This window comes from Trachemys scripta, chromosome 2 (genome assembly GCF_013100865.1).
Source record: "Trachemys scripta elegans isolate TJP31775 chromosome 2, CAS_Tse_1.0, whole genome shotgun sequence".
In the NCBI taxonomy this organism is placed as follows: Eukaryota; Metazoa; Chordata; order Testudines; family Emydidae; genus Trachemys; species Trachemys scripta.
Window position 1 is genome coordinate 256,350,515 of NC_048299.1, and position 26,492 is coordinate 256,377,006.

General features: G+C 36.6%; 1 protein-coding gene across 3 annotated transcripts in view; it reads right to left on the reverse strand.

Moving 5' to 3' along the window:
- Positions 1 to 287: 287 nt before the first annotated feature.
- TRPS1 (transcriptional repressor GATA binding 1) overlaps positions 288 to 26,492 on the reverse strand; it is a 260,928-nt gene continuing 234,723 nt past the window's right edge. For all 3 annotated transcript variants that reach the window (XM_034763501.1, XM_034763498.1, XM_034763499.1), the window contains 2 exons: positions 13,441 to 13,563; positions 288 to 6,719 (listed from right to left, as the gene is read on the reverse strand). In XM_034763501.1, the coding sequence (XP_034619392.1) occupies positions 5,658 to 6,719; positions 13,441 to 13,563 (1,185 nt within the window). In that variant the 3' untranslated portion in view covers positions 288 to 5,657. The remainder of the gene's footprint in view (positions 6,720 to 13,440; positions 13,564 to 26,492) is intronic.

Consider the following 26,492-nt stretch of genomic DNA (forward strand, 5'->3'; position numbering starts at 1 on the left):
ATTGAAGTAGTCCTCCATTTGCAGTTTTTATATTGACTTGAATGCGCTTTGGATCAGGTCCTGTGTCCTTAACTCAGGATTTGGTCTAATGTATTTTGAAGCTCAATATGCTTCTCTTTAGGTATTTTCTTGTTTAGCCCATTCTACCTCAGTCAGCCTTCAAAGATAGGGGTGGTTCTAGGCCAAACCACTCCTTTTATCCAGGCCCATTTCCTGCTTTTCCCTTCTGGCATATCTGTGCTGTAGTGACATTACATTATTCCCATAAATGATGACGTACACCTTAATTATAACTGGTGGTAAAACTTTATTATTCAAGTTTAGATGTAACAGACATCTTTGCTGCCTGAAGATTGTTTGCATAAGAAATACACCAAGAACATGTTTGTGAGTAGAAATGAACATGCACTATGAGAAAAAAACATAAAACATAAAACAAAAACAAAAAAAACCAACAACAGAAAACAAAAAACCCCAACATATCCATGTTTTGTAAGGACAGGACAAGAGCCAACATTCTAGCGTCAAATCAGGGCTACAAGTTTAAAGGTTTTTTTTTGTTTTTTTTTTAAAAAGCAACATGAAATCATTCCATATGAAAAGACATTTTCCCCCTGCTGGTGAATTCTGCTGTAAGTAAAATTTCCAATGGAATTTTGAGAGGTTTCGTCTTCCCCACCCTGCCCTTCTTTCCATTAAGCGCTCAGATACCATGGTGATGGGCACAGTTGAAAAACCGGAATACAACACAATATATGGCTGCTGCCACACAGTGTTTATTCTAAGCATTTTGTCATACATTTACTAAATGTATTTTTAACTAAAAAACTTGTGATATTTATCTGGTTGGGAACCACTAAACTTTTTTTTAGTGTCTAAAGAAGAGACAAACCACGTCACCCCTGATATAGGCTATGTGTTATTATTAATTATATAGTACCCCAACAGCTGCCAACTCTTGAGAGCTCTATGAATCTAATGGGTCCCAATAGGTAGGAGGGAATCCCACTCTTGGGTGGAAAATTCTATGCAAATCACCCCTCCTGGCCCACTCCTTCTTCGTGAAGTACCTGTGATTCCACCCTGCCAAGTTTTTACATAAGGAAATCATGGAACTAGTGTGACTTTTTCATCTTTTGCCTTTATGGGAGGTAGGGCTGACAAGTCTATTGCTGACACCTGCCACAAATAACTTTCTCCACTGGAGTGGAGAGAAATGCATCCACCTCTCCTGGTTCTGTAGGAGTAAACCTGTACTCTCTTTCGCTTTTCCTGACCAGTATTAGGAATAAGATGTCAAGTCAGCCAAGAAAAGTCAATACACAGGCAACAATGGGAAGATAACTACAGAAGAAACATGTATTTTTAAATAGCTGTAGTTGACATGGAACCCAAACAGATAGTAGAATATATCCTCTAACATGGCAAGCAGGTATTTCTGTCTAATAAATAATATTGCACAGTCAGAAGATGGGCTGCTGAGCCAGTCTTTGACTCTCCCACCATCTGCAGGTGCCAAATTGGGTCACCACATTTCATGGCGTCTACATTTTATCACTGTATATTTATCTTAGTGCTGATCTTTTGTCCCCTTTTCAGCTTTTTTCTATCAACTGATCTAAGACACCCACAGAATTTTTCATCCATCTCATCTTTTAGAGATGTCTCCATATTCCCTTTCGTAAGGGCTGGCGCCATTTATTTCTGGCAGAAGAAGGGGGTGCAATGGCTAAAAAGTCTCCAGCTTCCCTCCTCAGTCTCTATGGATATTGAGCGTACCATATTTATGAAGATTTAAGGGGAGATTTTCATAGTAAACAATGGCAGTTAGGTACCTACCTCCTATGGAAAGTGAATGAGAATTAGGCACCTAACTACCGTTTGTGCCTTTGAAAATCTTCCGATTAGTCCGGCCAGCAATTAGTTACAATAGTTCAACTTGCAAGAGGTGCTGCAGCACCATGCTACACAGGATATTAATCCTTAATCAGAGAGAAATTCTGAGATTCTTAACTAAGGGCAATGTTGCTCCTCAGGCATTTTAAAGATAGACTTGTTTTGACCTATGTTTTTAAATGTTTCTACTAACTTTGGGGGCCCACGTAAAGATTGATTTTAAGAAACAATAAGCGCCCACAACGACAGTTGGATTTTATGAGTTCTTGGAAATTTAGGCCCTACGTGACTCAAAGCTGAGCACAAAAACATTGATGGTTTTGGAAATTTAGACCTTAATGTTTTGGAGTTGTACATTGATTTGAAACAAAATGCATTATGGCCAGTAGGTATGTGCCATCCCAGGCTTCAAACTAAGAGCAATTACTTAAGTCTTTTTTTTTTTTTTAATTTCACGACTTTCATTTTTTCTTCATTAATATCACCATGTGGGGAAGGTGGAAATCCAGGCTTTTTTTTTTTTTTCTTCCCTAAAAAAACTATTTTTACTTCAAGAGAACAGGTTAGAACAAAATGTCATTTAGAAGTAGAATTTTTAGAACACATCAATGTGTCATGGCGAGAACAGTGGGTACATTTTCAAATTTAATTTGTACTCTGTAGGTACAATGTTAACAGTTAAAGGTCTAGCCTGTGCTCTGCACTTACAAGATCGTCTCTCTCCTCATGCCCAAACCTCACTATGTGTATTGGCTGGAAGGTATTTCCCCCCATCTTGGCTTCTGCTTTGAGTTTAGCAAGAGGCGTAATGAAATACAGGTCTGAGCACAAATCTTTCTGATGAACGTGTGCACTACAGAATATTTTCCATAAAGATGCAGCTTCCAGAAGTCAAGAAGCCACAAGAAGTGCTAAGATTTATAGGAAGTATCCCAACACAGTAATCGTGCCAATAACTTCGAGGCGGTCACTTCAGATGCCAATACAGCTGCTGCTATTTAAGCCTAACAAGTTTTTTGAGAGAGCTGATAAGGACACACACTGGGCCCCTGACATAACAAGAGGAGAACAATCCATTTCAGTCCACAAAAAACAGAACTATTGTTGGAGAACAATAGTCAACACAACCAGTCATTTCCTGGCACTGGTATTAAGCAGAAGATTCATCTTAAAAAACAAAACAAAAAACCAACCAAACAAACAAACAAAAAAGAGGGAGAGGAATGTGGCACAATATCCTTTGCTAACCTAGAACACCATTAAAGGGTTATAGAATTCAACCATGAATGGTGAAGAGGGATTGTCTGTACACTTCTCACAGTAAATGTGGCTGTTCTGAAAGAAATGGGTGGAGCAGGAAGGAATGCAAGCCTCAGGTTGAACAATAGCCTGTTTGTGCCTAACAAATTAGAGGGATTGTTCAATAACTTTTCATCCGTGTGAAAATGTAACACGTAAAATACTGCCAAGGTCAGCAAGACCTTTGGTGATCAGCTGTGCAAGTGCTTCTCATGCATGGCGAATTTCTTGCGGGCTGCTTTAACTTGGCACATTTTTCAAAAGACTATCAAAGTGCTGTACGTTTAGGCCAGTTCCTCCCCATTTTATACTTTCTCCAGCCCTTCTAGACATTTCCCATCACCTTCCATTTCATCCTCCAACCTCCCAGTTTTCCCTGGTTATGTGTCTCATAAGTGCACCAATTTCTAGAAGGGAGAATGATGAATTTCATGTAAGTTAAAAGCAAGAGCCTTTTTATAGTGCTTTAGTGTCAATTACATGGAAGTCTGAGATAGGTGGCATGTAAGTATGATCAGAATAGGACCCTTTACATATAATCTCAAGTGAAGGATTTAGGCCGGATATATTTTTATAGAACATTTTAAAAAATAAAATGCATGAATAGAAAAAAAAAGGCATCATAATATTAAAAAGACATTTTAAACTTCCTTTGCTGAAACATTCATGAACCAATTGAACTATACCTGCCATTCAACCTTAAGGAACTCAGACCCTGCACTGAGAAAAAGAAACAAACCCAAACAAAACAAAAAAGCGACTGCATAATATTGTAACAATGGAGTGCAATGCTACTACAGAATGCAATAAAAACATTAGCGCTGCGTAGTCAAACAGCGCTTATCGAAATAATTTCTGAAATGTTTCCTCTGAAACACAGACAAAGCAATAAAAAGAGGATATATGTTTATCATTTTAAGCATAACAATGTGAGTTAAGAGCTTAAGAATACAAAAGTACTTGGAATGAATAGTGCTACCCTTTTTTTCCTAAGTAGGCATAAAAATATTTTCATTTCCTTCTTATTTTTCCATACCATTAATATCAACAAATGTCATTCATTTCATGTTATCGTTTACAACTTTAAATGCACACGCACAAAAAAAGATACCTACTGCAATAGAAATAGTTGCTTCATTACCTTGTTTGCTACATTTGCAAATGTAAACAGCGAGGCAGAGCCAGAGCCGACTCTAATGCATGATGGAATATCTTTGTTGCATATGTACACGGTAGAAAATAATTATTCAATATGTCAGGCACCATTATTTGAAATGTAATACATTAATATTTACTAGAAAAATAAGTTTTTTTTCTATTTGTTCTCCCAACTTCTTTAATGAAATAAGTTAATCTGACAGTGCATCCAGTAGCTTGTAATATCTTCTACATCCCTGTGGCAAAATAATAAACTACTGGTTGGGACATTATAATGAAAAATTATTAAAGTCAGTTCTTTTATACTCTTGTAGCAAGCATGGAGGCTTGACAACAGCACCTTTAACCAATTGTTTAATATTTAGTTATTTAGCCCTATTTCCCTGAGCAGTTATGCTGCGGAGCTTTCCCTTCATGGATAGTTTTTACAAAGCTTTAAGTATTAAAAAGTACTATGAAGACATATTTAATGCTACTTAGCAAAAGCTGGTATAGATTTAGCGAAGAGATTGACTGGTACATATACCAACATTAAGTCTATGTAGAAGTAACTTTAGATTCCAAGGTTTAGAAAGCACAGGTAATCAGAAAAAAAAATACAGCAGGTTACCTTGTTCTATGCAAATTAAGCTCAGAGTGTGGCTTCTATATTAAAGATAATTTATTGGAGCAAAACGGTTTAGTCTACACTATGCCAGAAAAGGTGTAGTGATAAAATGGTAGCTAAAACTTGGCTGAGTCTGACAAATGTCTTGATGAAACCAACGCCAAAGCTTTGAGGACAAGGTGACACTAAGGCATGTTTTAAGGCAGAAATTAGCCCAAATTAAAAATACTAAATGACTTCTGGACATTTGTATATTTAAGAAGTCTATTTCCTATATACAGTGTGCATTTGTTCACTATACACCTGCCAGCAATATATACAAACATACATTTTTGTATTCTAGCCAGTTACATAATAGCAAAAGTTTTAGTTGTCTGGAAAAAAAATGGCCGTGAATATTTGTCCTGATTCATTGAATTCTAGATAGTTTTGGTGAGCCATGTACCAAATGATTATACTTTTTCCTCTCCGGCCACCATTCAATTTGTTTTTCCTTCTTGGTAACCCTCTCATTAATAATAATAATAATAATAATAAAATAAAAAACAAAAGAAAAGAGAAAAGAACAAGGTATTTTATATTGGATAAGGCATGCTCTCTATATGAAGTGCTTTATAGGTCTTCACAAGACATTACAAGCTATTGAATTCCCATCAAGGAAACCTATTTCTGTTTAATTGTGCTAAGTGCTAAGGTTTTACTCTTTAGGTTTTCCATTCTTTTCAGCTTGTGCATTGTTCCTGTGTAGGCCCCTCTGGATGTGAGTTGTAAAGTCATATTTGTCCGTGCAAAGATACTGGCATATGCTGCACTGGAAAGGTCCACTGTCGCCATGGCAACTCATATGCAAAGCATACATCACTTCATCCAGAAAGACAATGCCACAGTGCGCACACTTGGTTGAAAGTTCGTCTTGAGTACTTCTATCAACTTTCTCTATTTTTAGTACATTCAAGGGACCTTCATTTTTTACATTTGGTGGTGCCTTACTTTTCTCCTTGGAGGCACCATTTGCAGTTGGCCCAGGTCTGGAATGCTTTATCGCCAAATCTAGAGGAATGTCATTGTCTGATCCGACAGCTGAAAAATGAGGAGGCAGATTAAAGGTGGGATAAGGCACATAGTTTTGGCAAGGATTTGGTAGGCCAGGCACATGACTCAAGTAGTGTGGATTCCCAGGAACGGACAGCTTATATTTACTCCAGAATCTCAGCCAATCAGCTTCACTCTGAAAGTCATTGTGTACAAATGGAAGTCCAAAGAGTGGGTACTGGTATTTTTCAATAGGGCTTCCAGGTGGTGAATAATTTGGGTGCTTCGCAGGTCTCATGTATTTTTCTATTGGGCTGCCTCTCTCTGAGCTTCCTTTCCCTTCTGATATCGATGAACTATTTCCTGGGTCTCCAGAACTTTCCTGAGGACTTTTTATCTGAATGTGCAAAGGTTGCATCCTTTTGTGAATATCCAGAGTTTGACTGACCAATATTGGCTGCTGAGAAGAATGGCTTTTAGTCAATGAACCCTGGGCCTCATATTTACTCAGGCTGGGAAGCTGAATTTCTCTCTGGTGACCTTCAGTTAAGTGATCATCTGACCTCCTCTCTAATGGGCTTCCATTGACTTGTTCCTCACCGCTACCCCTCTGATGTTTGTTTAGCTGCTCAGTCTGAAGTGCCTCTGGGTTAAGGCGCTTTCTTGTTCGTCTCCTAATGATCTGCTCACCATTGTTCTGCTTAATGATGTTTAAAGGCCTGGGAGTCTGCATGGAACACATACATAATAAATAAAAGAAACACATTAAGTAAGTCTTAGTGACAATGTTCATGCAAATCTAAGTTGTACTTGAGTTAAGACCCACATTACAGGAAAGCTTTAGGGAATGTCTACTTCTACCAGTAAACAAGGTCAGCTAAAACTTTGGAGGCAAACTCTTTATTTTAATAATAAAGCTACCAACTGATGTTTATTGTTACCACATTAAATCTTCCATCTCATATCAGTTAACATACTGTATTTGTTTACTTAAACAGTCATTAAGTGCCCAACCCAATATGTGCTCAGTGCTCTCAACGCTCCCTGATGACAAGTTCTGTATAAGAGCTAGGTAGTATTTATCATTAATTACTTATTATTATTATTATTACTACTACTACTACTGCTATTACTATTATGTTGGGGAAGTCACGAGGAGTGGAAAAAAGATGAAGGAACCTCAGGAAGGGAGGAAGGTAGGACCACATCAAGTAAGGTAGAGGGACGGAGATACTGAAGTCTTCATCAGGACAGAGAGTACTTAGTTATCCATTTGCCATCTGCCCCAAAGATGCAGTGCATGTGGAGAGAGAACTATTATGAGAGACCTCTTATGTGAGCACTGAAAGCACTTTTATAAGAAGCAGAAGGAGCAGGGGGAGGAACCATAGTCAGCCCTCTCCACAAGAATGTGGTGAAAGATGGTGCTGAAAGATGATACATGCCACTCTATTGGGCAGACATTAAAGGAGAGCAAGAACAGTCTAAAAGTCATTTCAGTTCGGCATTCTGGTAGCTGATGTTGATCTCAACCAAATGTGCACAGAATCCTAGGGTCGCTGGGGGCCTACAGACTGCTCTATGCCCTGCCCACTTAGAAGTGTATTTGGATTTTTTTCCCTCTCCTTAATGCCATGTTAAAGTGTTGATTAAATTCTGGACTAAACTCAATATTTTGAACAACTGGTGCGATATGTGCGATATTATAATTTATATATCTATAAATGGATAACTTTAAATTAAGATTAAAAAATCCAGTATTGGACTTCATTATTTCTATAGAGCTATTTTCTATCTCGACTTGCCATCTTCGTCTCCCCTTTCACCTATTTTTCCCCCTAAAGTCGCCTCATTCTAATGGTTAATTGCATCCTAGCCACAGCTGCTACTTGTTAAGCTGTTACTTTCTATTAAAAATCTAAATCAGAAGAAATATAAACTTTGATTTAGACGTTTAATAAGTAGTAAAATTTTAACTCAGCGAAAGAGCAGCAACTGAAACAGAGTTACCTCTATGGGATAGCAGCAAGTCTAAAGTGGACAAAATTATGTTTAAGAGAAAATTAGAACATTGTAATATAGATATCATGCTATATATTGGATAATTTACATTATTAATAATCATTTAAACATGCATTAATAGGAATATATACTTTCTAATACTAGCTCAAGGATCTTTTCTCATCATTAAGACCATCCTAAGAATAGGAGTAAAAAGGGTGCTCACTGCTGTTGAACTTTGCTTCCTCTCTCATATGACACTCTTCTTATTCACCCACTGTATTACATTTTCCTAGCAGTATGGATTCCTGATCTGGTTTGACTGCTTAAACAAAATATTAATTTTAGCTCCTCATATTACAGATGTGTGAGCCTGTAAATGATTAACACACATGACTTTACTCATGTGAGAAGAGTTGTTCACAAGCCTACTTGCAGAAGCAGGTCTTTAAAGTTATATGTCATTGAGGGTATGTCTATACTGCAATCAGACACACATGGCTGGGCCGTGCCAGCTGAGTTGGGCTCGTGGGTCTAGGGCTTAGGGGCTGTTTTATTATGGTGTAGACATTTGGGCTTGGGCTGAAGCCTGAGCTCTGGGACCCTCCCACCTTGCAGGGTCCTAGCCCAAATATTTACATTGCAATTAAGCAGCCTCTTAGTCCAATTCCCGCGAGCGTGAGTCAGCTGGCATGGGCCAGCCACTGGTTTTTAATTGCACTGTAGACATACCCAAGTGTTTAACATATGTGCCTGATCCTGCAAATACTTAAGCATGTGAATTACTTTACTCATGTGACTGTTCTCCAACTAAATTAAATGGACTACTCGCTTGAGCAGAGTCACTCACAAACTTAATAGTTGACATGAATAGACAGCAAACAGATGGTCGATATTTATGGACAGTTCAAGATATACAGAAAAGTGGGATCTCATTTCTTAAACTATACTGGAGCCCTCAATTTGGTGAATAATAGAAAAAAATAGCAAATACTTTATTTAAAAAAAAATCTTAGATTTGTCAGATATATTATCACATCTTGTATATTATATTTTTATTATGATAATGTGATTTGTGAATAATTTGCCCAGCTCTCTACAGTTGGTCAAATTATTAAAAATGTGTAATTTATTTTAAAAGTATCACAAAATTCACTGAATACATTATTAGACCTCTTTGCTGTTCAACATGATGTGAAATTGGGATGACCAATGCTAAAAGAAAGTACGTCTGATACTGAAGTTCTTACCCCAGTGCAACTCCCACTGAATTTGTCTGGGGATCTGATCTGACCTGAGTAAGAACTGTTGAGGTAGGTCATGTCATCCAAGGCTGATTAAGATTAGAGCGATGCAAAATGAATAAAAATACAATATAATTCATGGCAAAAGCCAAAATGATTACATTCTGGTGTTTTGAGAATGGAGACACTATAGGAAAGGGATCCACTTTTTCGTGTTTACAAATCTGCACACTGTATATTCTTGAACATACCACATTTGTAGTGAGCTAGATACAATTTTCATCAATAAAAATGTTTTTAAAATTGACCAGTTGAAAATGACTGTAAATGGTAAAATGATTGTGTGTATTTGTAGGTACCATGATGAATTTGTGAGGTTTTGATTAAAATGAGCAACAATGTGCACTGTACCATTTCTTAAAAATAATTACAAATTAATCAAGAGTATCATAGAAGTGCTAATGTGAACCACAGGAAAAGACACTAAAACACAAACATTTGCCAGTCACTACTAACAAGTGGTATTTGAGAGTTCTCCAACAAATTTTACCCAACACTGAACTGTTTTTGCCAAAAAATATAGACTCAGGTTGACAAAAACTCTTTTCGAACTTGCCAAATTGTTTCAATCAAAATCCCTCTTCCCCCACCCAAATAAAAAATCAGAAAAAAATCAAAATGTTTTGTTTCAACATTTTTAAACAAAATGTTTCAATTTTTTAATGCAAACAATTATTTGTCTTGAATTTTATTTCAATTTTCTGTTTTGAAAAGGTACCACCTCCGCCAAATCTAATGAACAGAATGTTTCCTTTGACCTGAAATGAATTGTTTTGGAGGTTTCAATTTGCCAAAAAGGACAAAAAAATTCATTTTGGCTCCACCCCAAAATAGCTTTTTTTTTTTCCAGTTTGGACACCAAATCAAATAATTATTTTTTCAGACAACTCTATCTGAGATATCAGACTTATCTGTTATTTTTAATACAAAGTATCATAGTATCTTATATAAAACTGTATGATTATCAGTGGCAAATATTGACATTATAATGGTAATCACTGTACATGTAGATATTAAGCATCTAATCAGAGTTTGGTGATTAAAGGTCCAAAGCTTGCAAATGTGAGTAATTTTACTCACAAATGTAATATTGTTTAATTTAATGGGTTTGCTTACATACACAACTCACTTTACTCACATAATTAAGTGCCTACAGGATTGGGCCCTTAGTTAACAATCACATATTCCTAGTCTTCTTTTATAAACAATCTAAGTAATGTTTGATTTTCCAATAATAGTCACAAAAGTATATTCAACCTCCATTTTGTATGCAGAATAGAACTATGTGACATTTTCCCAGTTCATTTGCCAAAAAATGCAGTTTCAGCTTGACCAAAACTATTTGTGAATTCAAGTCAAATCTAGTGAATATTTTTAACCAAAAATTATTTTTGTCAAAATGTTTATTTTTTGACATTTTCAAAATGAAACATTTGACTTTTCATTCTGAAATGGCATTTAAGAAATGTATCTAGGTTTATTTTTAAAAACCAAACCAAACAAACAAATAAATCCACCCAGCAAACAAACAAATGAAAAAAAAAAAGCATAAAGAACACCCAAAAGTGAAACAAAACAAAAAGAAAAAAAAATTTGGTCGAACAAAATGCTTCGTTTGACCCAAATTTAAAATTTTTGTGTTTTCATTTCAGCAAGGAAAACCAAGAAAGTCCCATTTTCAGTCAACCCAAAACCATTTTTTTTCAGATTTTTGGTTCAGCCTCTGAACCGAAAAATCAATTAGATGTTCATCTTTAATGAAGAGATTTATATAGAAAACTGTATTTCACCAGGTTCATGCATTCTTTGTCAAAAGAAAGTCACAAGATACTGTATTTTGTTTAATAATGTTTAAGAAATTATCTCAAAAGAATTATTTTCTTATTTAAATTATTTCTTAAATGAAGTATCAGAGGGGTAGCCATGTTAGTCTGAATCTGTAAAAAGCAACAGAGGGTCCTGTGGCACCTTTGAGACTAACAGAAGTATTGGGAGCATAAGCTTTCGTGGATAAGAACCTCACTTCTTGCATCTGAAGAAGTGAGGTTCTTACCCACGAAAGCTTATGCTCCCAATACTTCTGTTAGTCTCAAAGGTGCCACGGGACCCTCTGTTGTTTCTTAAATGAAGTCAGTTTACACTGTAGTTGCTCAGTTATCATATCCTGGCAGAGTGGAAGTTTAATTATTTTTTTGGCCTTTGATTGGCCAAAGTTCAATTAAAAGCTTTAATGTCAGTGCCCATTAAACAGCAGCTTATTGCTATGCTTGAACAATGGAGCTAAAAAATAGTGTTATCTTTGCACAAGCAATATGCTAATAAATAAAGGGTTTATAACTTACTACCAATTACTACTGTTGGCAGCACACATTTTATGTGGATTATTTCCAATGGGTCATGGGGGTTTTATGAGGTCTTTTTATCTAAAAACTGAATCTTGTAACTCTGATCTATTCATTAGGTTGTACTGATAGTTATGGTAAAATACCAAAGGGTATCATTTATTTTTAATAATGAACATGAGATATTTTTATAGAACACACAAAAAACAGTCAAACCTAAATATCAGATCAGTGTTCAAATGCAGAATTGTCTTTCCCTTCAAAATCTCTTTAGCACATTCACAAGGCATGAATTTTCTTTAAAACAGAAAACATATTTGGAACTTGAGGAGAACTCCATGAGGATGTTGTATTCAGACAGTTCCATCCAACATGGTAACCACAGATCATTAGTTGCATGTCAGTCCAGCTTGTCCCAGGATGATGTTGTTTGACTGGTTGGGTTGTTTTGTATCTAAAAACTGTTCTACTTAACCCCAAATGACAGCATTTAGCAATTAAAGTTGACATTTTAGATTGCTGGTCAGGCTGCAATTAGAATATTGTAAAAAAAAAATATTTTCCACAAAACAGCTGCAGTGGGACTTGAGTAAGCAGTAATGTCTGATGGCTTGCACACGGGACTGGGGATAAGATTTCCAAAAGCACCTGTGTCCCATTTTCAAAGTGACGTAGGCACTTACAAGCCAAAGTGGAACTGATATTTAATGGATCTTAAGATTCTATGTCACTTTCAAAAATGGGAAGAGGGTGTTTTTGAAAATTTTGCCCTGGCAACCATAAACTCAGATTTCTAATCTTGGCTCTGAGCCTAACTTCACACGTTGCCTTGGCAAAGTCCCAAACTCTTTACCTGAATTTCCCCATCTGTAGAACAATGATAATTAATCATTGCAACATCCCTGTGAGGTGGGTAGTTAGTTAATGGGCCCAATTCTGCTCACCTTCCTCTCCCAAGTAATTCCATTACAGTTAGTAGCAGAATTCATATAAACTCATATTTGACATTTGGGTTCCATCCTTGAAAATTCTGAGTACTTTGGCCCCAATCCAAAAAAGCACTTAAGCATAGCTTTGCTGAATCACTACCAGAGCACTCAGCACCTTTCAGGATCAAGCGCAATATCTGAAAGATTGGAAGTAACATAGATAACCAGTGATGACATTATTATTATTTACTTCATGCCCAATCTAATAAAATGCTGAATTTTACTCCTGCAAAGTACTGAATGCCTTCAATTGAGCAGCTTCAAAGAAAGTTGAGGGCTCTCAGTATTTGCAGTAGATTATAAGCATCACACAGATTTGGGCTCTGTATATAAGGAAAATAAAACAATACAACTTTAAGATATTTATTAAAAGAAGGGAAGGGGGAAAAAGAGAAAATTACAATTATATAGGCAAGAAGCAATGTTTCTATTTCTGATTTCTAATTTTAGAAACTTTTTTTCTGGACTCCTACATAAATATGAGCTTTGTTCAATTTGGAGAGCTTTTGTTACAACATACTGTATGTCTTTAAATGAAATTCCCAGAAAGGAAACCAGTTTTCCTTATTCTGTATCAAAATAATTAAATGCATCACTGGTGATCTCAAACATGTCTCTCCACAGCATCCCAGCTTGTTTCATAATGAATCACATCTGATCCCAAAGTGACCATACTGAAAAAAACCCTGTTAGGAAATTAACTGCAGGCCAGGGAGTGGTAGTAATCATACAACCAGACAAGACCACAACAGCCCAGCTTCAGCTTAGCTGTATAAACCTTTTTCCTGAACAAACTAGTAAGTTCTTCCTACCGAATGAAGCTTCTGATAGAGGCCACACGCATTGCATACATATCCACCATTTGCATTCTTTCGCCAGAGAGAGGTCTTTGTGGTCAGGCAATTGGCACAAAAAACTCCTGAGCCTCTACGTCTCTGAAACAGGAAGAAAAAAAAGAGATAGGTCAAAGGTGAGTCACATGATCTGCGGAGTTAGGACAAATCAACACAGGAGTTTTGTCTCTTGACTGGCAACAATGACAGTATAAAACCACACTTCCCATAATGAGGTCAGGTTCAATTGTGCTTAATAGGCACCACTGATTTTCATTATAATTAACCCTACAGTGATGGATGAGGTGTGTGAAACACCAAAGCCTTTTCAGAATAACAGCTTTAACTTTTTGAACTTTAAGTTTTGTGACTTTAATGTTGGTTTCTAAATACTGAATTCTGAAATACACTCTTTTGAAACTGACAGTAAACACTCTGCAAAGTTTTGCTGTTTTGTTCACTGTACTTCCATTGCAAAACATTTTTTTTTGTTTGCTTTATTTCAAAGTGCGATCAGCAACAAGTCTAAAAATACATCATTTCCAATTAATTCCAGTTTGCATCTGCTCGTACCAGTTCCTGTAACTGAGCTTATACTTCATTAACAGAATGCATGACTTTCAATTACAGTCTTTCCCACTTAATTCTAAAATCTGCATATACTGCCACATATTTCCCACAGCCAACTGAGAAGCAGGAGTAACCTCTGCCAAACAAATAAGAGTACAGTGATACTAATGAGACATCTTTTGAACTTCATCTGAAACCCAGACAACATGGTCTCATCAATGGATTGATTGATTTATTTTATTTTAGTCTGACAAAGAAAGACACGGAACAGTTCCTCCAAATACAAATTGATTTTTAACCCAGGCTGAACTCTGCATTCATCAACTTTAATAATGATCCAAGAATATTTAGAAATAGACACGTTTATGAGTATTGCTTGTTACATTTTTTCTATGAAATAATGATTTCATTAAACTTCTCATTTAAACAAAAGTAAGGCTGTGTTTGTGGGCACAAATACTAACAAGCAGGAAATGGAATTCTTTAGCTGAAAAAGAAATCTGAATTTCAACTCTGCTCCCCACTTGCAAAGAAAAGAATTTAATAAGAAGTCTTCATCTCAGATAAGAATGGGTTGGTATGGGGGAGAATAGTCTGGGTGAAAACTAATTTCATTATAAATTAAAAATTACTAATACTATAACTCAGAATTTCAGGGTTTCATAAAATTTAAGTAATTTATTTAACTTTAATCCATACTGTGGAAGAGTGGTATTCATGCCAAAAAAATACAATGGTTATAATTGTACTCTGATACATTTCAAATGGAAAGCTTTCTGCAGACATAATTTTGGCTTCAAGACTGGAACACTTTCTTGGCATTGAAAGGGCATTTGATTCATCGGGTGTTTCACAATGTATCACTAAAAAGACCTGGTGAGCAGCCAGTTCCCTATAGGGTAATTTTTCCATCCAGATGCAAGTGCTATCAGAGGCCCTCGTCAGCTAAACTAATTATGATCTTGCATTTGCTGATGCCTGCTCACTCTAACGTTCGACATCCTCCATTAATCATCAATACAAGGAAAATGAATGAAACGTAAAGAAACGAGGGCCGGTAAGCTGCACAGCCATAAAAATCTGAAATGAGTGCAATAATTTAACAAGATTGGGGAAATGTTTTTAGTGAGCACAAAGTCAGGCGAACAATTGCCCTTTTAAACCAAGAACACAATTTTGTTAGTATAGCAGATTGTGCTACTTTAAGGTGATATAATCAAATCGAGATGGTTATCGAGATAATCTCTCTTTCACCCCCTCACATCATCCCCTTACTCCTTCCCCTAAATCAGAATCAGCTTTTTCTAAATCTGGATGCTACAAGTCCAAACTATATTCGACAGAGTTCAGCAAATGCTCAACATAGTGCATTTGTTAAACGTAATCCATGTTGGGAATGCATGTTTACCTAATAAGAAAATAACTGCATCTCATTTCTTTTGTGGCTACCCAACCAGCTTATCTTTGCCAAACTTCACCTGGCTGCCAAATTATTTTCCTTAGGGTGTAATAAAAGTTTCACTAAACTAACTCCAATTTGGTCCATATGAAGGTTTCTAAAGCAAAACAACTTTATATGGCCAGGATGCAGATTCTATTGCGGAACCACTGTATTATTCCTAGTTTTTCCTTCTTGAGAGTATGAGTTCTTGCTGTGGTGTGTTAAAGAAGGTGGAGTATTAATTTGAGTGAGTCTATCCACCCTTTTCACTGCCCTGCGCCTGATGGCTGCATGCAGCAAAATGCCCTCTAACAAGGTAATGGAAGACATAATATATATAAAATTATGACAAGGTAACCCAGGCTGTAGCATGTCCAAATAGCTTTCTCACATATATTAATGGTGGAACCGAAGGTGCACAGAACTCATGGAATATTTGCACCCCACCCTTTGTTAGGCTCTATGACATTACTGTAGCACAGCATTGCTCAAAAGAGTAATTTTAATTATTATTAATAAAGAAGGAAGATCCTGTCAAGGCTGTACATTAATTCCAACAAAATAAGATAGTGCTTAGTTTTGAATAAGTCCCCAAATCTATAGAAAACAGAATCACAAAAGTTATATCTCTGCTGACTTGATAAATACATTTTTTTTAAAATATATTTTGAGATTTTCAAAGCAGTGCAGGGGATTCAGCTACGCCTCCTCCACTATAATTAATTGAAGATATGTGGATACATTCCCTGCACTGATCTGGAAATTGCAATTACTACCTTTAATTCATTTAGATTATTTTTTTTACATCTTATTTCTATGTCACTTTCAGTTCATAGTAAGATAATCAGAGATAATCTTCCTTCCATCTGAGGATCTCAGTATGCTTTAGGAGCATTAATGAATTAACCCTCATAACATCCCAACAAGGCAGATAAAAAAAATATTATCCATATTTTTTTAATACCAATTGTGAAGCAGACACACAGAAATTTTAAATTGACTTGTTTGAGGTCACTTACGAAGATTGTGGCAGAGTCAAAACTCCTGACTCCAGTTCTGTTTATTAACCAATAGACATCCTTCATCTCAAAGTATAACCAAGGTATCATGCTCACGTCTTGTAATAAAACAAGGCAGCTATTTTTATAAGCATACATTTGTTTACCTTAAAAACATCACCGTTATGTAGTTTTCTTCTCCTAATGAAACCAGTCTTTTAACAAAGAAAATACAAAAGTATCCCTTTTGCTCTCTCCAGATAGTTTCTGTTGTTTTTAAAGTTTTACGAAGGCTGATGTCCAGCACAGATTATCAAAAATATTTACTTTGTGTAACTTTTGTTTTTAACCCATATGTGTTTTTATGGCTTGAACCAGCCTAGTTTTTATTATACAACCTTTGTGTTCGCTAGTAACTTCCAGTGATGATGGCAAATTCATAGCATGGATCCTTTTTCTATGTCCTTTGTTAAGGAGCAGTCATTATGGCCCCAGGTCAGCAAAACACATACTTAAGTTCATCCCTCTGCAGCATAGCACTTATGTAAATCCTTACGGACATCTGACTTAAATAAGACTTATGCATGTGCTCAAGTGCTTTGGTGAATATGGGCCTATGGCAGCAATTAATAGAAATTTGTTGTATTCTGTTTTGGCCTTTCCTTCATATGAACACATATGCTATCATAGCCACAACAGTGTCACAACAGCAGCCTGGGAAAATGATAGTGACATAACCAGTCATAGGGTTTGAACCACAGACAACAGGTCTAATTCTTCAAACAATGCCACCAATAGTAATTGGAATTATCCATGTAAATGTCCTGTACATTCTCGGGAGAATAAATCCAAAGGGTCTAAATAACTAAAATATGTGTCTACCCAATCAATCTTCAATCGTCTGTATCCTTATAAGCGCTATATAGTAATCACAAATCCTGAAGGGACCACTATAGTTAGGAGTCCGTCACTGTTTCCATTCCAGTTCCTAGATTTGGGTGTTTAATATCTCGGTTGTCTCAAATCACATAGGGCTGAAACTTGGCACACAGGTTTGTCAGCCCAGATGTGGCTATTTTTTTGTACTGAAAACTTTATTTAAATCAGTTCAGCTGTTTATAATATGGAGACTGGCCAAAAATGAAAAAAAAAAAAAACCTCAGGTTTTTAGAAACATTTTGACAAATCTAGGGCTGTAAAGGCTTAGTTTTAGAAAAAAGAAAAACATCTTCAAATCTGACTAGCTGCGAGACAGCCACATGGTTTATTATTTTGAGGGGAAATACTTTTATACAATTAAACTATGAAAGTTTGTAATTAGTCACTGAGCATGTGCAGTAGATCATTCTTTCTAACTGTTTTCTATGAATAGGAACCATATTGAAACCATGTAATTGCATAACATCTCTTGATATGCAGATTATTTACTCACATTTTTTATGGTTTCATATCTTGGCCGTTTCAAATCAAATCAGTCTGAAACTTGGCATTCATGTTGTCAAGCCTGAATTTCCCCCACATATTTGTTTATCTCCTTAAGCTATTCTTCAGTTTCGAATACTTTATTTAAAACAGAACTTAGTATCAGTACTTTTTAATAATTATAAAAACAATATATAATATCAAATGAATAGCCCCAGTCCATTCATTAGGAGTATTTGCAGAATCAGGTCCTTGTTTTAGAAAAGTAATAATGCGCACTAAATAGTACTTTACAATTAAAAAAAAAACAGTGCAGCTTAGTACAATTTGTGATTAGAGCTTTGCAATTATTCTAGCAGTGTCACTATGCTTTATGCTTGTTACACAAGCACTTAAAATATAATGAATTTATGCAACTTATGGGACTTAGCTTAGAACACACACCTCTTTTGCCCCCCTAACAACATAGCCAAAACTACTGCTTAAGAACTTTTGGGCTTTAGCTAGCTAGACTAAGTAAGGGTTCTAATACTATACTGGTACCAATGAAAGACATTCCTCCTTTCAAAATTCATGTCAAAGGATGCTTTTTTGAAACTCAAAAAGGCTCCACAGGCATCACCCAAACATTTTTCTTCCATCACCAGCCTTGGCCTGCTTTGCTGATTACTTTCACTTCTCCATCAGGCAATAATGAAGGATGATGCCTGAATGGGATTCTTTGACATTTCTGGTTTTCTATTGTGCCAGAAGTGAAACATACTGCAATCTGGTTCCAGAAGACAAGATACTCAGAAATCATAAATAGTACCACAGGATGAGTGTATCTGGGTGTTGGGCTGCATGATACTCTCCTCCATTAGGGATAAAAGAAGGAAACTTTTAACCCTAAAATGTTCGACTGCATGCTCACTGCACAATTTACAAACTTTCCTAAATTTGTCAAAACTGTTTCCCCTTCCAAACTTATGGAAGCCACCACACATCATCAAGGGTTCTGTCCATATGCAAATTTTCAAATTTTAGTTGCTGTAGCCATGTTTACAAGTTAAAAAAGTAAAGTGTTTTTTTCTGTGTCTTCATAACGCAAAAGAATCACCTTCAAGAATAGACCAGAGAAAATTTCAGCCCCAGAGTTTGATTTTTCAAAAAGATACAAATCTAAAAAGGGAGTTAAAGTGGAAATTGTTTTCAACTTTAATTAGGAGATACCAATTGTCTCCCGAAGTCATGTCAAAGTGCCAAACCAAAAGTACTCAAATATAAAATACCTACTCTCAGGAACAACATTAGGAATTAATTATTTTGAAAATGTGTGGTGGAGAGGGGAAAAGGAGAGGAATGCGAAGAGAGAGGTTAATATTACATGCATAATTCAAACTAAAAGTTTAGTAGAATTTTTGATGGCTTGATGCGATAATATCTTTCAACTTCTGACAACACACTCTGCATTGACAACTATTAAGTACAGGAATCAATTCTTAGGGAAAAGCAAAATTCAGCAGAAGTATAGAAAGATCAGATATTTAAAAAAAATAAAATAAACATTAATATCAGAGCAGCCTTTGAAAAGTCTACTCTCCCATTCCCCTGGGGAAATAAATATTTTGATGTGCAAGTAAAATTCATTTCAGTTTTTTATAGCGTCATAAATGAAAGCGAGTACCTGGGCTGGTAACATATTTTGTAAGATGTCTTTAAAGATACAGTACCTTTCACTAGTGCAAAAACAAATAAATTAAACCTGGCAGTCCACCTCTCAGTTAAAACAACAACAATAACAAAAGCATTACTGTTACAACTGGAGAACACTTGCCAGTCAAATCAAGAAGAAAATAAACAAACACACAAAGCAGATATATAAGTAACAGTAAGCACATTTGTTGTATCCTTCATCCATTCCTAATTCCCCACCCTTTCTTTACTGTCTTACCCTGCCAAATGATATTTAATCTTCATCTTTACCCAGGAAGATGCTGATGTCCAGCAGTTACATTCTAAGTCCCACAGGCTGGAACTGATCATTATTTAATTATTGGTTAAGAGCTATACAGAGCTATGTGATTGCATACAGAATCATAATAATATGTTCTGTGATGCATTACCTTTTCCTTATTGCATTTAAGCACTAACCTGCGACATTCTGGAGCGTGCAGTGTCTCTTCCCAGCAATGCAAATTACAGAGGAATAACTGTAATTTCATATCTTCCCCCAAGATAATACTGTGAGGACTGACATAAAAACTATGGAGACATTTGTGCGGATTGTAAATTCTTTGGCACTGAGGCTATTTTCTTATTAATTATGTGTGTGTACAGTGCACTGATAAGCTATTAGAAGTACTTTCAATTGGAGATATTTATTAGCATAGTTTACAATGAGTTAAATGATTAACTGATGAAGCATTGTTTTAAACAAGAGCGGTTTCTTAAAACTGCCATTGTAACTAGATTTGAAAAGCTTTTCAGGGCCTGATCCTGCAAGCTGCTGAGCAGCCTTAACGCCTAGTGAGGGCACTAAGCTACAGCTACTAAAATATGGTGTGGGCCTGCTCGGGCAGAGTTTTGCCATTGACTTAAACGGCAGGAGGATTCAGTTCTCCATGCAGGTAAATCTAATTTCTATTTTTAAAAGTTTTAATAACACTATTAAAAAAATTTACGCCAGAAGCCTGAATTTTCTTAACAATAACGATATCATTTTGTAATGACTGAAATGTATTCACATGGGGAAAAAAATCCTTCTTCAATAACTCACCGAGTCAATTACATAGGAAAGTACTGTAATAGGCTGTCCCCCGTCAACTAGCTCACGTACACGACTTCCTTTTCAATTACCAACTTGTCTGCATTGCCATCTGTAAAAACGAACACATACCTTGTGCTGCCAGTTTCTGCTCTTGCACTTCCATTAGTGGAACTGGCTGCAGCTGCTCAAGAAGAAAGCACTGATTGTCTTTGTTTTCCTAAAGCTTAGTTCTATTTTTCTCCCCTACCATGCACATATCAACTCTAGATAATGCATTGTCTCTGCCAGGGTGCACTCAGAAGTACTAAGGTCCTGTTTAATTTGTGATCTGTTTTTTCTTCATCAGAGTATAACGTAGCAGAACTACCTAGGAGCCTCTATCAGTCTCTCCATCACCTTTAATACATTCGCACCAGAACAGATTTTATCAGTAGCTCCGTAACTGTTATAAAAATAACTATGTGCTACTGACTAGTCTTTTTCACACATTTCAAAATCATATTGAACAGAGCACTGCAGCTGTTTTTAAATTAATATTTAAGGACCAATGGAAATTAAAAGTAATTAATTTTAGGATTAATAATATTTCATGTGCAAAATATTGAGTATAATATACTAGGATAGAACAGATAATCATTCTGTGTGTGTGTGTGACAGAGAGTGAAAGCGAGAGAGAGAGAGAGAGCATGTGTGTGCGTTTGTGCTCTGTCTCTCACCTCAAATACTGACTATAAACTTCTCCCCACTAATGATTTGCTGAAAAGGAATCATGCTCTATTACATTTCTGAACTACTGCCTAAAAATCAGGCATTAGTACACACAGATTACTGCTTCTTGTGTGATTCCTTGTGTTTTGTGGCTGCTGCAGCATAAGCATACTAAGAAAAATCTCCAGATGAGATTTACATCCTTTATATTAGTTAACAACATTTTAAATATATTTATTTAAAAATAACATCAGAAAGAGTGTAATACAACAAACACAACAGTGATTTATTTTCAAGCAACAACTGTATAAATTATCTTCAGTACCAGTCCTAGACATAGTAAAGGAGACATCACAAAAGCTGGAAATGGTTCCTACACTTTAATTTCTTTAGCGCTGGATCAAAATGTTCAACCTTGGGTGTTTAAAGTTGGGACTGTAAATCTATAATTAGGCACTTATATAAATGGACATATTTCCTGAGGTGCAGAGCTTTGTCAGTTGAACCATTTATTTAGATGTCTAAATGTGGAGTTAGGTGCCTAAATTAGGCACCAATATTTGAAAATGTGGGCATAAATACATAGGGAAAGACTCTTCATTTATCTCATGAAATAACTGCATTGGTCAAATGAACCAATAAAAGTGTAGGAAAGATCTGTCCATATTTTTTTAATATCCCTTAGTTTTGAAGAGCTGCAGTAGCAGCCAGCAGACATTTGCAGAGCTTAGCTAATGTGGTAGTTATTGAGAGACCCAATCCTGCAATCAATTCATGCTACAATGAGAGTTTCAAGCTTGAAGCTGCTGGAGTTCCTGCATCTCACCTATTGGTGTCAGGTTCCCACTTCCACAGAAACGGACATCAGATGGGCAAGATATGTTTTTTGTTTTTTAAAACACAGCCATTTAAAAAGCATTCCCTGACCTTATTAAAGCCTATTTGATCTCTGTTAATAGAGAATGGATCACAAAGCACTGCTCCCCCTAATAGGCAGGTTTTGAGAGTAAGAACTCTCAGTTGCAGATTTCAGCCACCAGCTTCCAAAACCAGAGATGGAAAAGCTCTTAAGGGATAACATTTTCAAAAGCTACTAAGTGACTTAGAATCCTCAGTCCCATTGCCTGTAGATGGGACTTAACCTCCTGACTCACTTAGATGCTTTTACAATGTTACCCAAAGTCTGTCAATTAAATCTTAAAATATTTACAATTTTACTTTTTGAAATGATTTTCTAAAGTGTATCCTTATCCTTGATCCAGTTTTTAGACACTCTTTAGGACAGTGGGGGAAATTTTAAAAAGGCACAAAGGGCAGGGAGATGCCCGACTGCTATTGCAGATCAATGGGAATCATTTGCCAAACTGACATTTGAAAAATCTTTCCTGGTATCTTTAATGTTAAAACATTTAATTTCTTAAAAACAACAACAAAACACTTCACATAGGGCAGTTTCACGACATGCACTTCTTGGGGAGTTAAAGGAAATACCCCTTCAGTCTGATGACTCCCAATCTCCTTGAGGCATATTGGTATTAGGGTCAGATCCACATCCCATTGAAATCAATAGGAGTCTGCCCAACTAGCTTTGGATCAGGCCTTTATTGCAAGCCTTGTCATGTGCTATTGCTACAGTGGTTTCCATTAAAAAAACAACATGTACCAATCAATATGAAACAATTACCATAGTTATTTCCTATTGTAAGCTTAGGGAGGACAATATGGCACCGAACCTAAGTGGTTAGCTCTAGCCTAAGCATCTTTTCTATGTCCCATGATCTTACTTTAAGCAAAATAATAGATTTAGGGATAATTTTTATATTTTATATTTTTAACCTATTCCACCTTTAAATTGATAAACTCTTCCCTTTCTAACTTAAACTTTCTTTAATATGTGATGGTTTTGGATCAGATATAGAGGTTTTTCCTTCTTTGTATTTGTTTATGTACTTGGCTTTAAAAATAAGAGCCATAAAAATTCTATTGATAGGATAATGTTATTAAAATAGAAACTTATCAGGGTTCAAAACCATTTACACTATAGAATATGTACAGGTGATAAATTATTTACAAAAGGCCTTTCCTATTATCTACAGTCAAAAGGAAATATATTGGGAATGGTTAAGAAAAGATTAATAAAACATCAGCTATAAGTTCTACAACAATTATAGGGTATGTCCCCTAGTTCATATTAAGATTTAAATGCAGATTGTTTTGTTGCAGAATTAATTTAGGGTATTCTGTGGTTTTACTTATAAATACAAAGAGAGAAGGAAAAAGAACAATTTCTCTACCATTATGGAGACATTTCTTCTTGAGCACTTCCAACATCCCTTCCTTTAACAGTCCAGGATTTTGGAACCAGTGAAGAGAGCAAGTTCTGTTCATGACACAGGATGTGTTGGGAGTTTGAGGCCAGTACAGGTATACAGACCTTCAGTCTGATAGGATGTATTCAGTAAAGGTATTAGTTCAATAATGAGTCACAGACTATTAACTAAAGACTTTTAAAAATCTATGACATAGTATAGGACACTATACAAAAATTGATAGTTTATCATGAAATCTAAGCGTTAATAGATCTGTGCAAAAACCACAAAAGCAAAACTCTGGTGGTTAGTATTAGGAGGGAAAATCCCTAGATTCCCCATCAAGTTTGGTCCTGTGGAGGTAGCAGCGTTTGTGATTATTTTCTAAATTGGCTTGACTCACGTTGAATTATTTGTTCAGGAACTTAATTTAGAGCAAAAAATTTGGGACAGACCTACAGCATAGTAAAGGAGAACATTTATTTTGATAACATATCCAAGTAATAATTTGAGGTTCCTCTTCCTGTTGCCATGATATGGATTTGTGTATAATGTGTTCAGTGTATTTTTATACACAAACATATACACACAAACACATGAGAATATAGCTAGAGCCCAATTATTTTTATTTTATTTTCAGACTAATATGTTTCCAATGTCTCTGGTCTAATTGCTACTTTCCCTTTAACATTAGAAGAAAGGGGCACCCTCTTAACTTGCTCAAGGCAGCAGTTTCAAAGTTCACATAGTTAGAGTCCCTTCTTACCGCATATAGCCTGAACTGCACTGAAATGATTGTTTTTAATTCCAGTTGGCATTGTGAGCCTATTGCTGGCAGCAGTCACCATTCTGTTAAATGGCATCAGTTTGACATCAGCAGTATGGGAGCCAAATGTACGAAACCAAGAGTGCTTTTTCCATTGTGAGTTCTTTACATATAGGGTGAAATTTACCTGCATAGTGTTAGGCCTTGGCTACACTCGCGGATTCACAGCGCTGCCGCGGCAGCACTGTGAAGCGCGAGTGTAGTCGCGCCGCCAGCGCTGCGAGAGCTCTCTCGCAGCGCTGCAAGTACTCCACCTCTCCGAGGGGAATAGCTTGCAGTGCTGCGAGGGAGCGTGCAGCGCTGCAGGTGCTGATTACACTGGCGCTTTACAGCGCTGCACTCGCTGTGCTCGGGGGGGTGTTTTTTCACACCCCTGAGCACAGCAAGTGTAGCGCTGTGAATTGCCAGTGTAGCCAAGGCCTCAGAGTAATCAGGCTTTATTTGGGAAAAACACAAGGGATGGGAAGGTAGTATTCATGAAAACCAGCACCAAGGTGGGACGGTGAGGTACAAAGCAAGCCTTCCTCAATTGCCAGAGCTAATTTACCCTACGCTCTTTCTGAGGTACCACTAAGGCTGCTTAAATGAAGTTGCCTGGGCAGCAATGCATTGTAAATGCATTCAGTGCCCTTGCTAAAGCAAATGTAGAACAGCAACTCATCAGCATAATCTTCATGATAGGTAAATATTATTGCATCCATTTTACAACTGGAGAAGCAAATGTGCACAGATTTATATGATTTACCTAAGTCCAGTGGCAGAGCAGAGATTAGAACTCAAAATGAACTCCTAGGTCCTGTCCCCTGATCCGTTCACTAGACTATGCTGCTTTGGTTTGTGTACAACATTTTTGTGGCTTCCAGTTCTGTACACTGAGCTCCCAAACTGCTGGTGCCACAAATGATATGATGTCACCCTGCAGCCTGACAATTGCTATTATCAGTAGGCTCAGAAATACCAGTTTGAAATTAAAATGTTAGTTCTTCAACTTCCCATGCGACTAATGTGTGGGCAAAATGGAAGGAACTTTTCATTAAGAGGCTACATTCAAAATCATTTCTGTTGTACTGGTGAAACCATGGCTCTCATCCTCCTAAGAATTTTCTTTTAAATTTGATTCAATTTTCCTTAGCAATGAATGTCAAATTTCTCACTCTCTTTGTATATTTATTACCTTGTAAAATCCTCTTGGCTGACAGAAGAGGTACTGAGGACAGGAATATATTTACAAACTGCAAGTCTGATATTTAATCAATAAGCTCAGAATTTTCTCCTTGGGGGGAAAACCAAACCAAACACCCCCACGCCCTCCAAACTCTACAAATCTTTGCCAAATATCTTCTTTCAGGGACTGAACAGGGAAAAGCTCTGTTCTCTAGAAGTGTTACAAAAGAAATATGTATTGCTGTCTATGCTGTGAAATAGGCTTTCAGACCTTGTGGCCAGTAAGGAGAAATAGGCCTGGCTATCAAAACTTAGAACTATATCATTCCCTTGTAATAAAATTGGCAGAAGGGTATGAAGGGCATGGGAGACACTACAAGGTTCACGTTGTGACAAATGCTCCACCCAGCAAACAGGGTTTTGCGAAGGCCAACACCACCTATCAGTGGCAAGCATCCTTGGTGCCCGGGTCAGTCAGCCAGGGCATGGTGCACACACAGCACTGTTGCTCTTGTGAATAACCCCCTATCTATTGACATATGAATGCATGTGGCAGAAATGGGTTTTTATGGGAAAAGATCATTTTAAAATCAAGTCACTTGTACAGATGAGATATGTTAATTCTCTGAGGGGTTATACTTCAGATTAATTCCTGTCATTAGCCTCTAGGGACATTTTGTGCCTGCCTTCTATTATGAGCACTTCTGAACTAATGGGCAATGTTCAGAAAGTACTGGACAGTAGCAGCAAAGTTAAAGTTTCTTTGCTGTATGTTCAACAGAGTTTTGTTTTGGGTCTAATTCAACTCTAACTTCCTTTGCCTAACAAAGAGGCAAATCCTGCC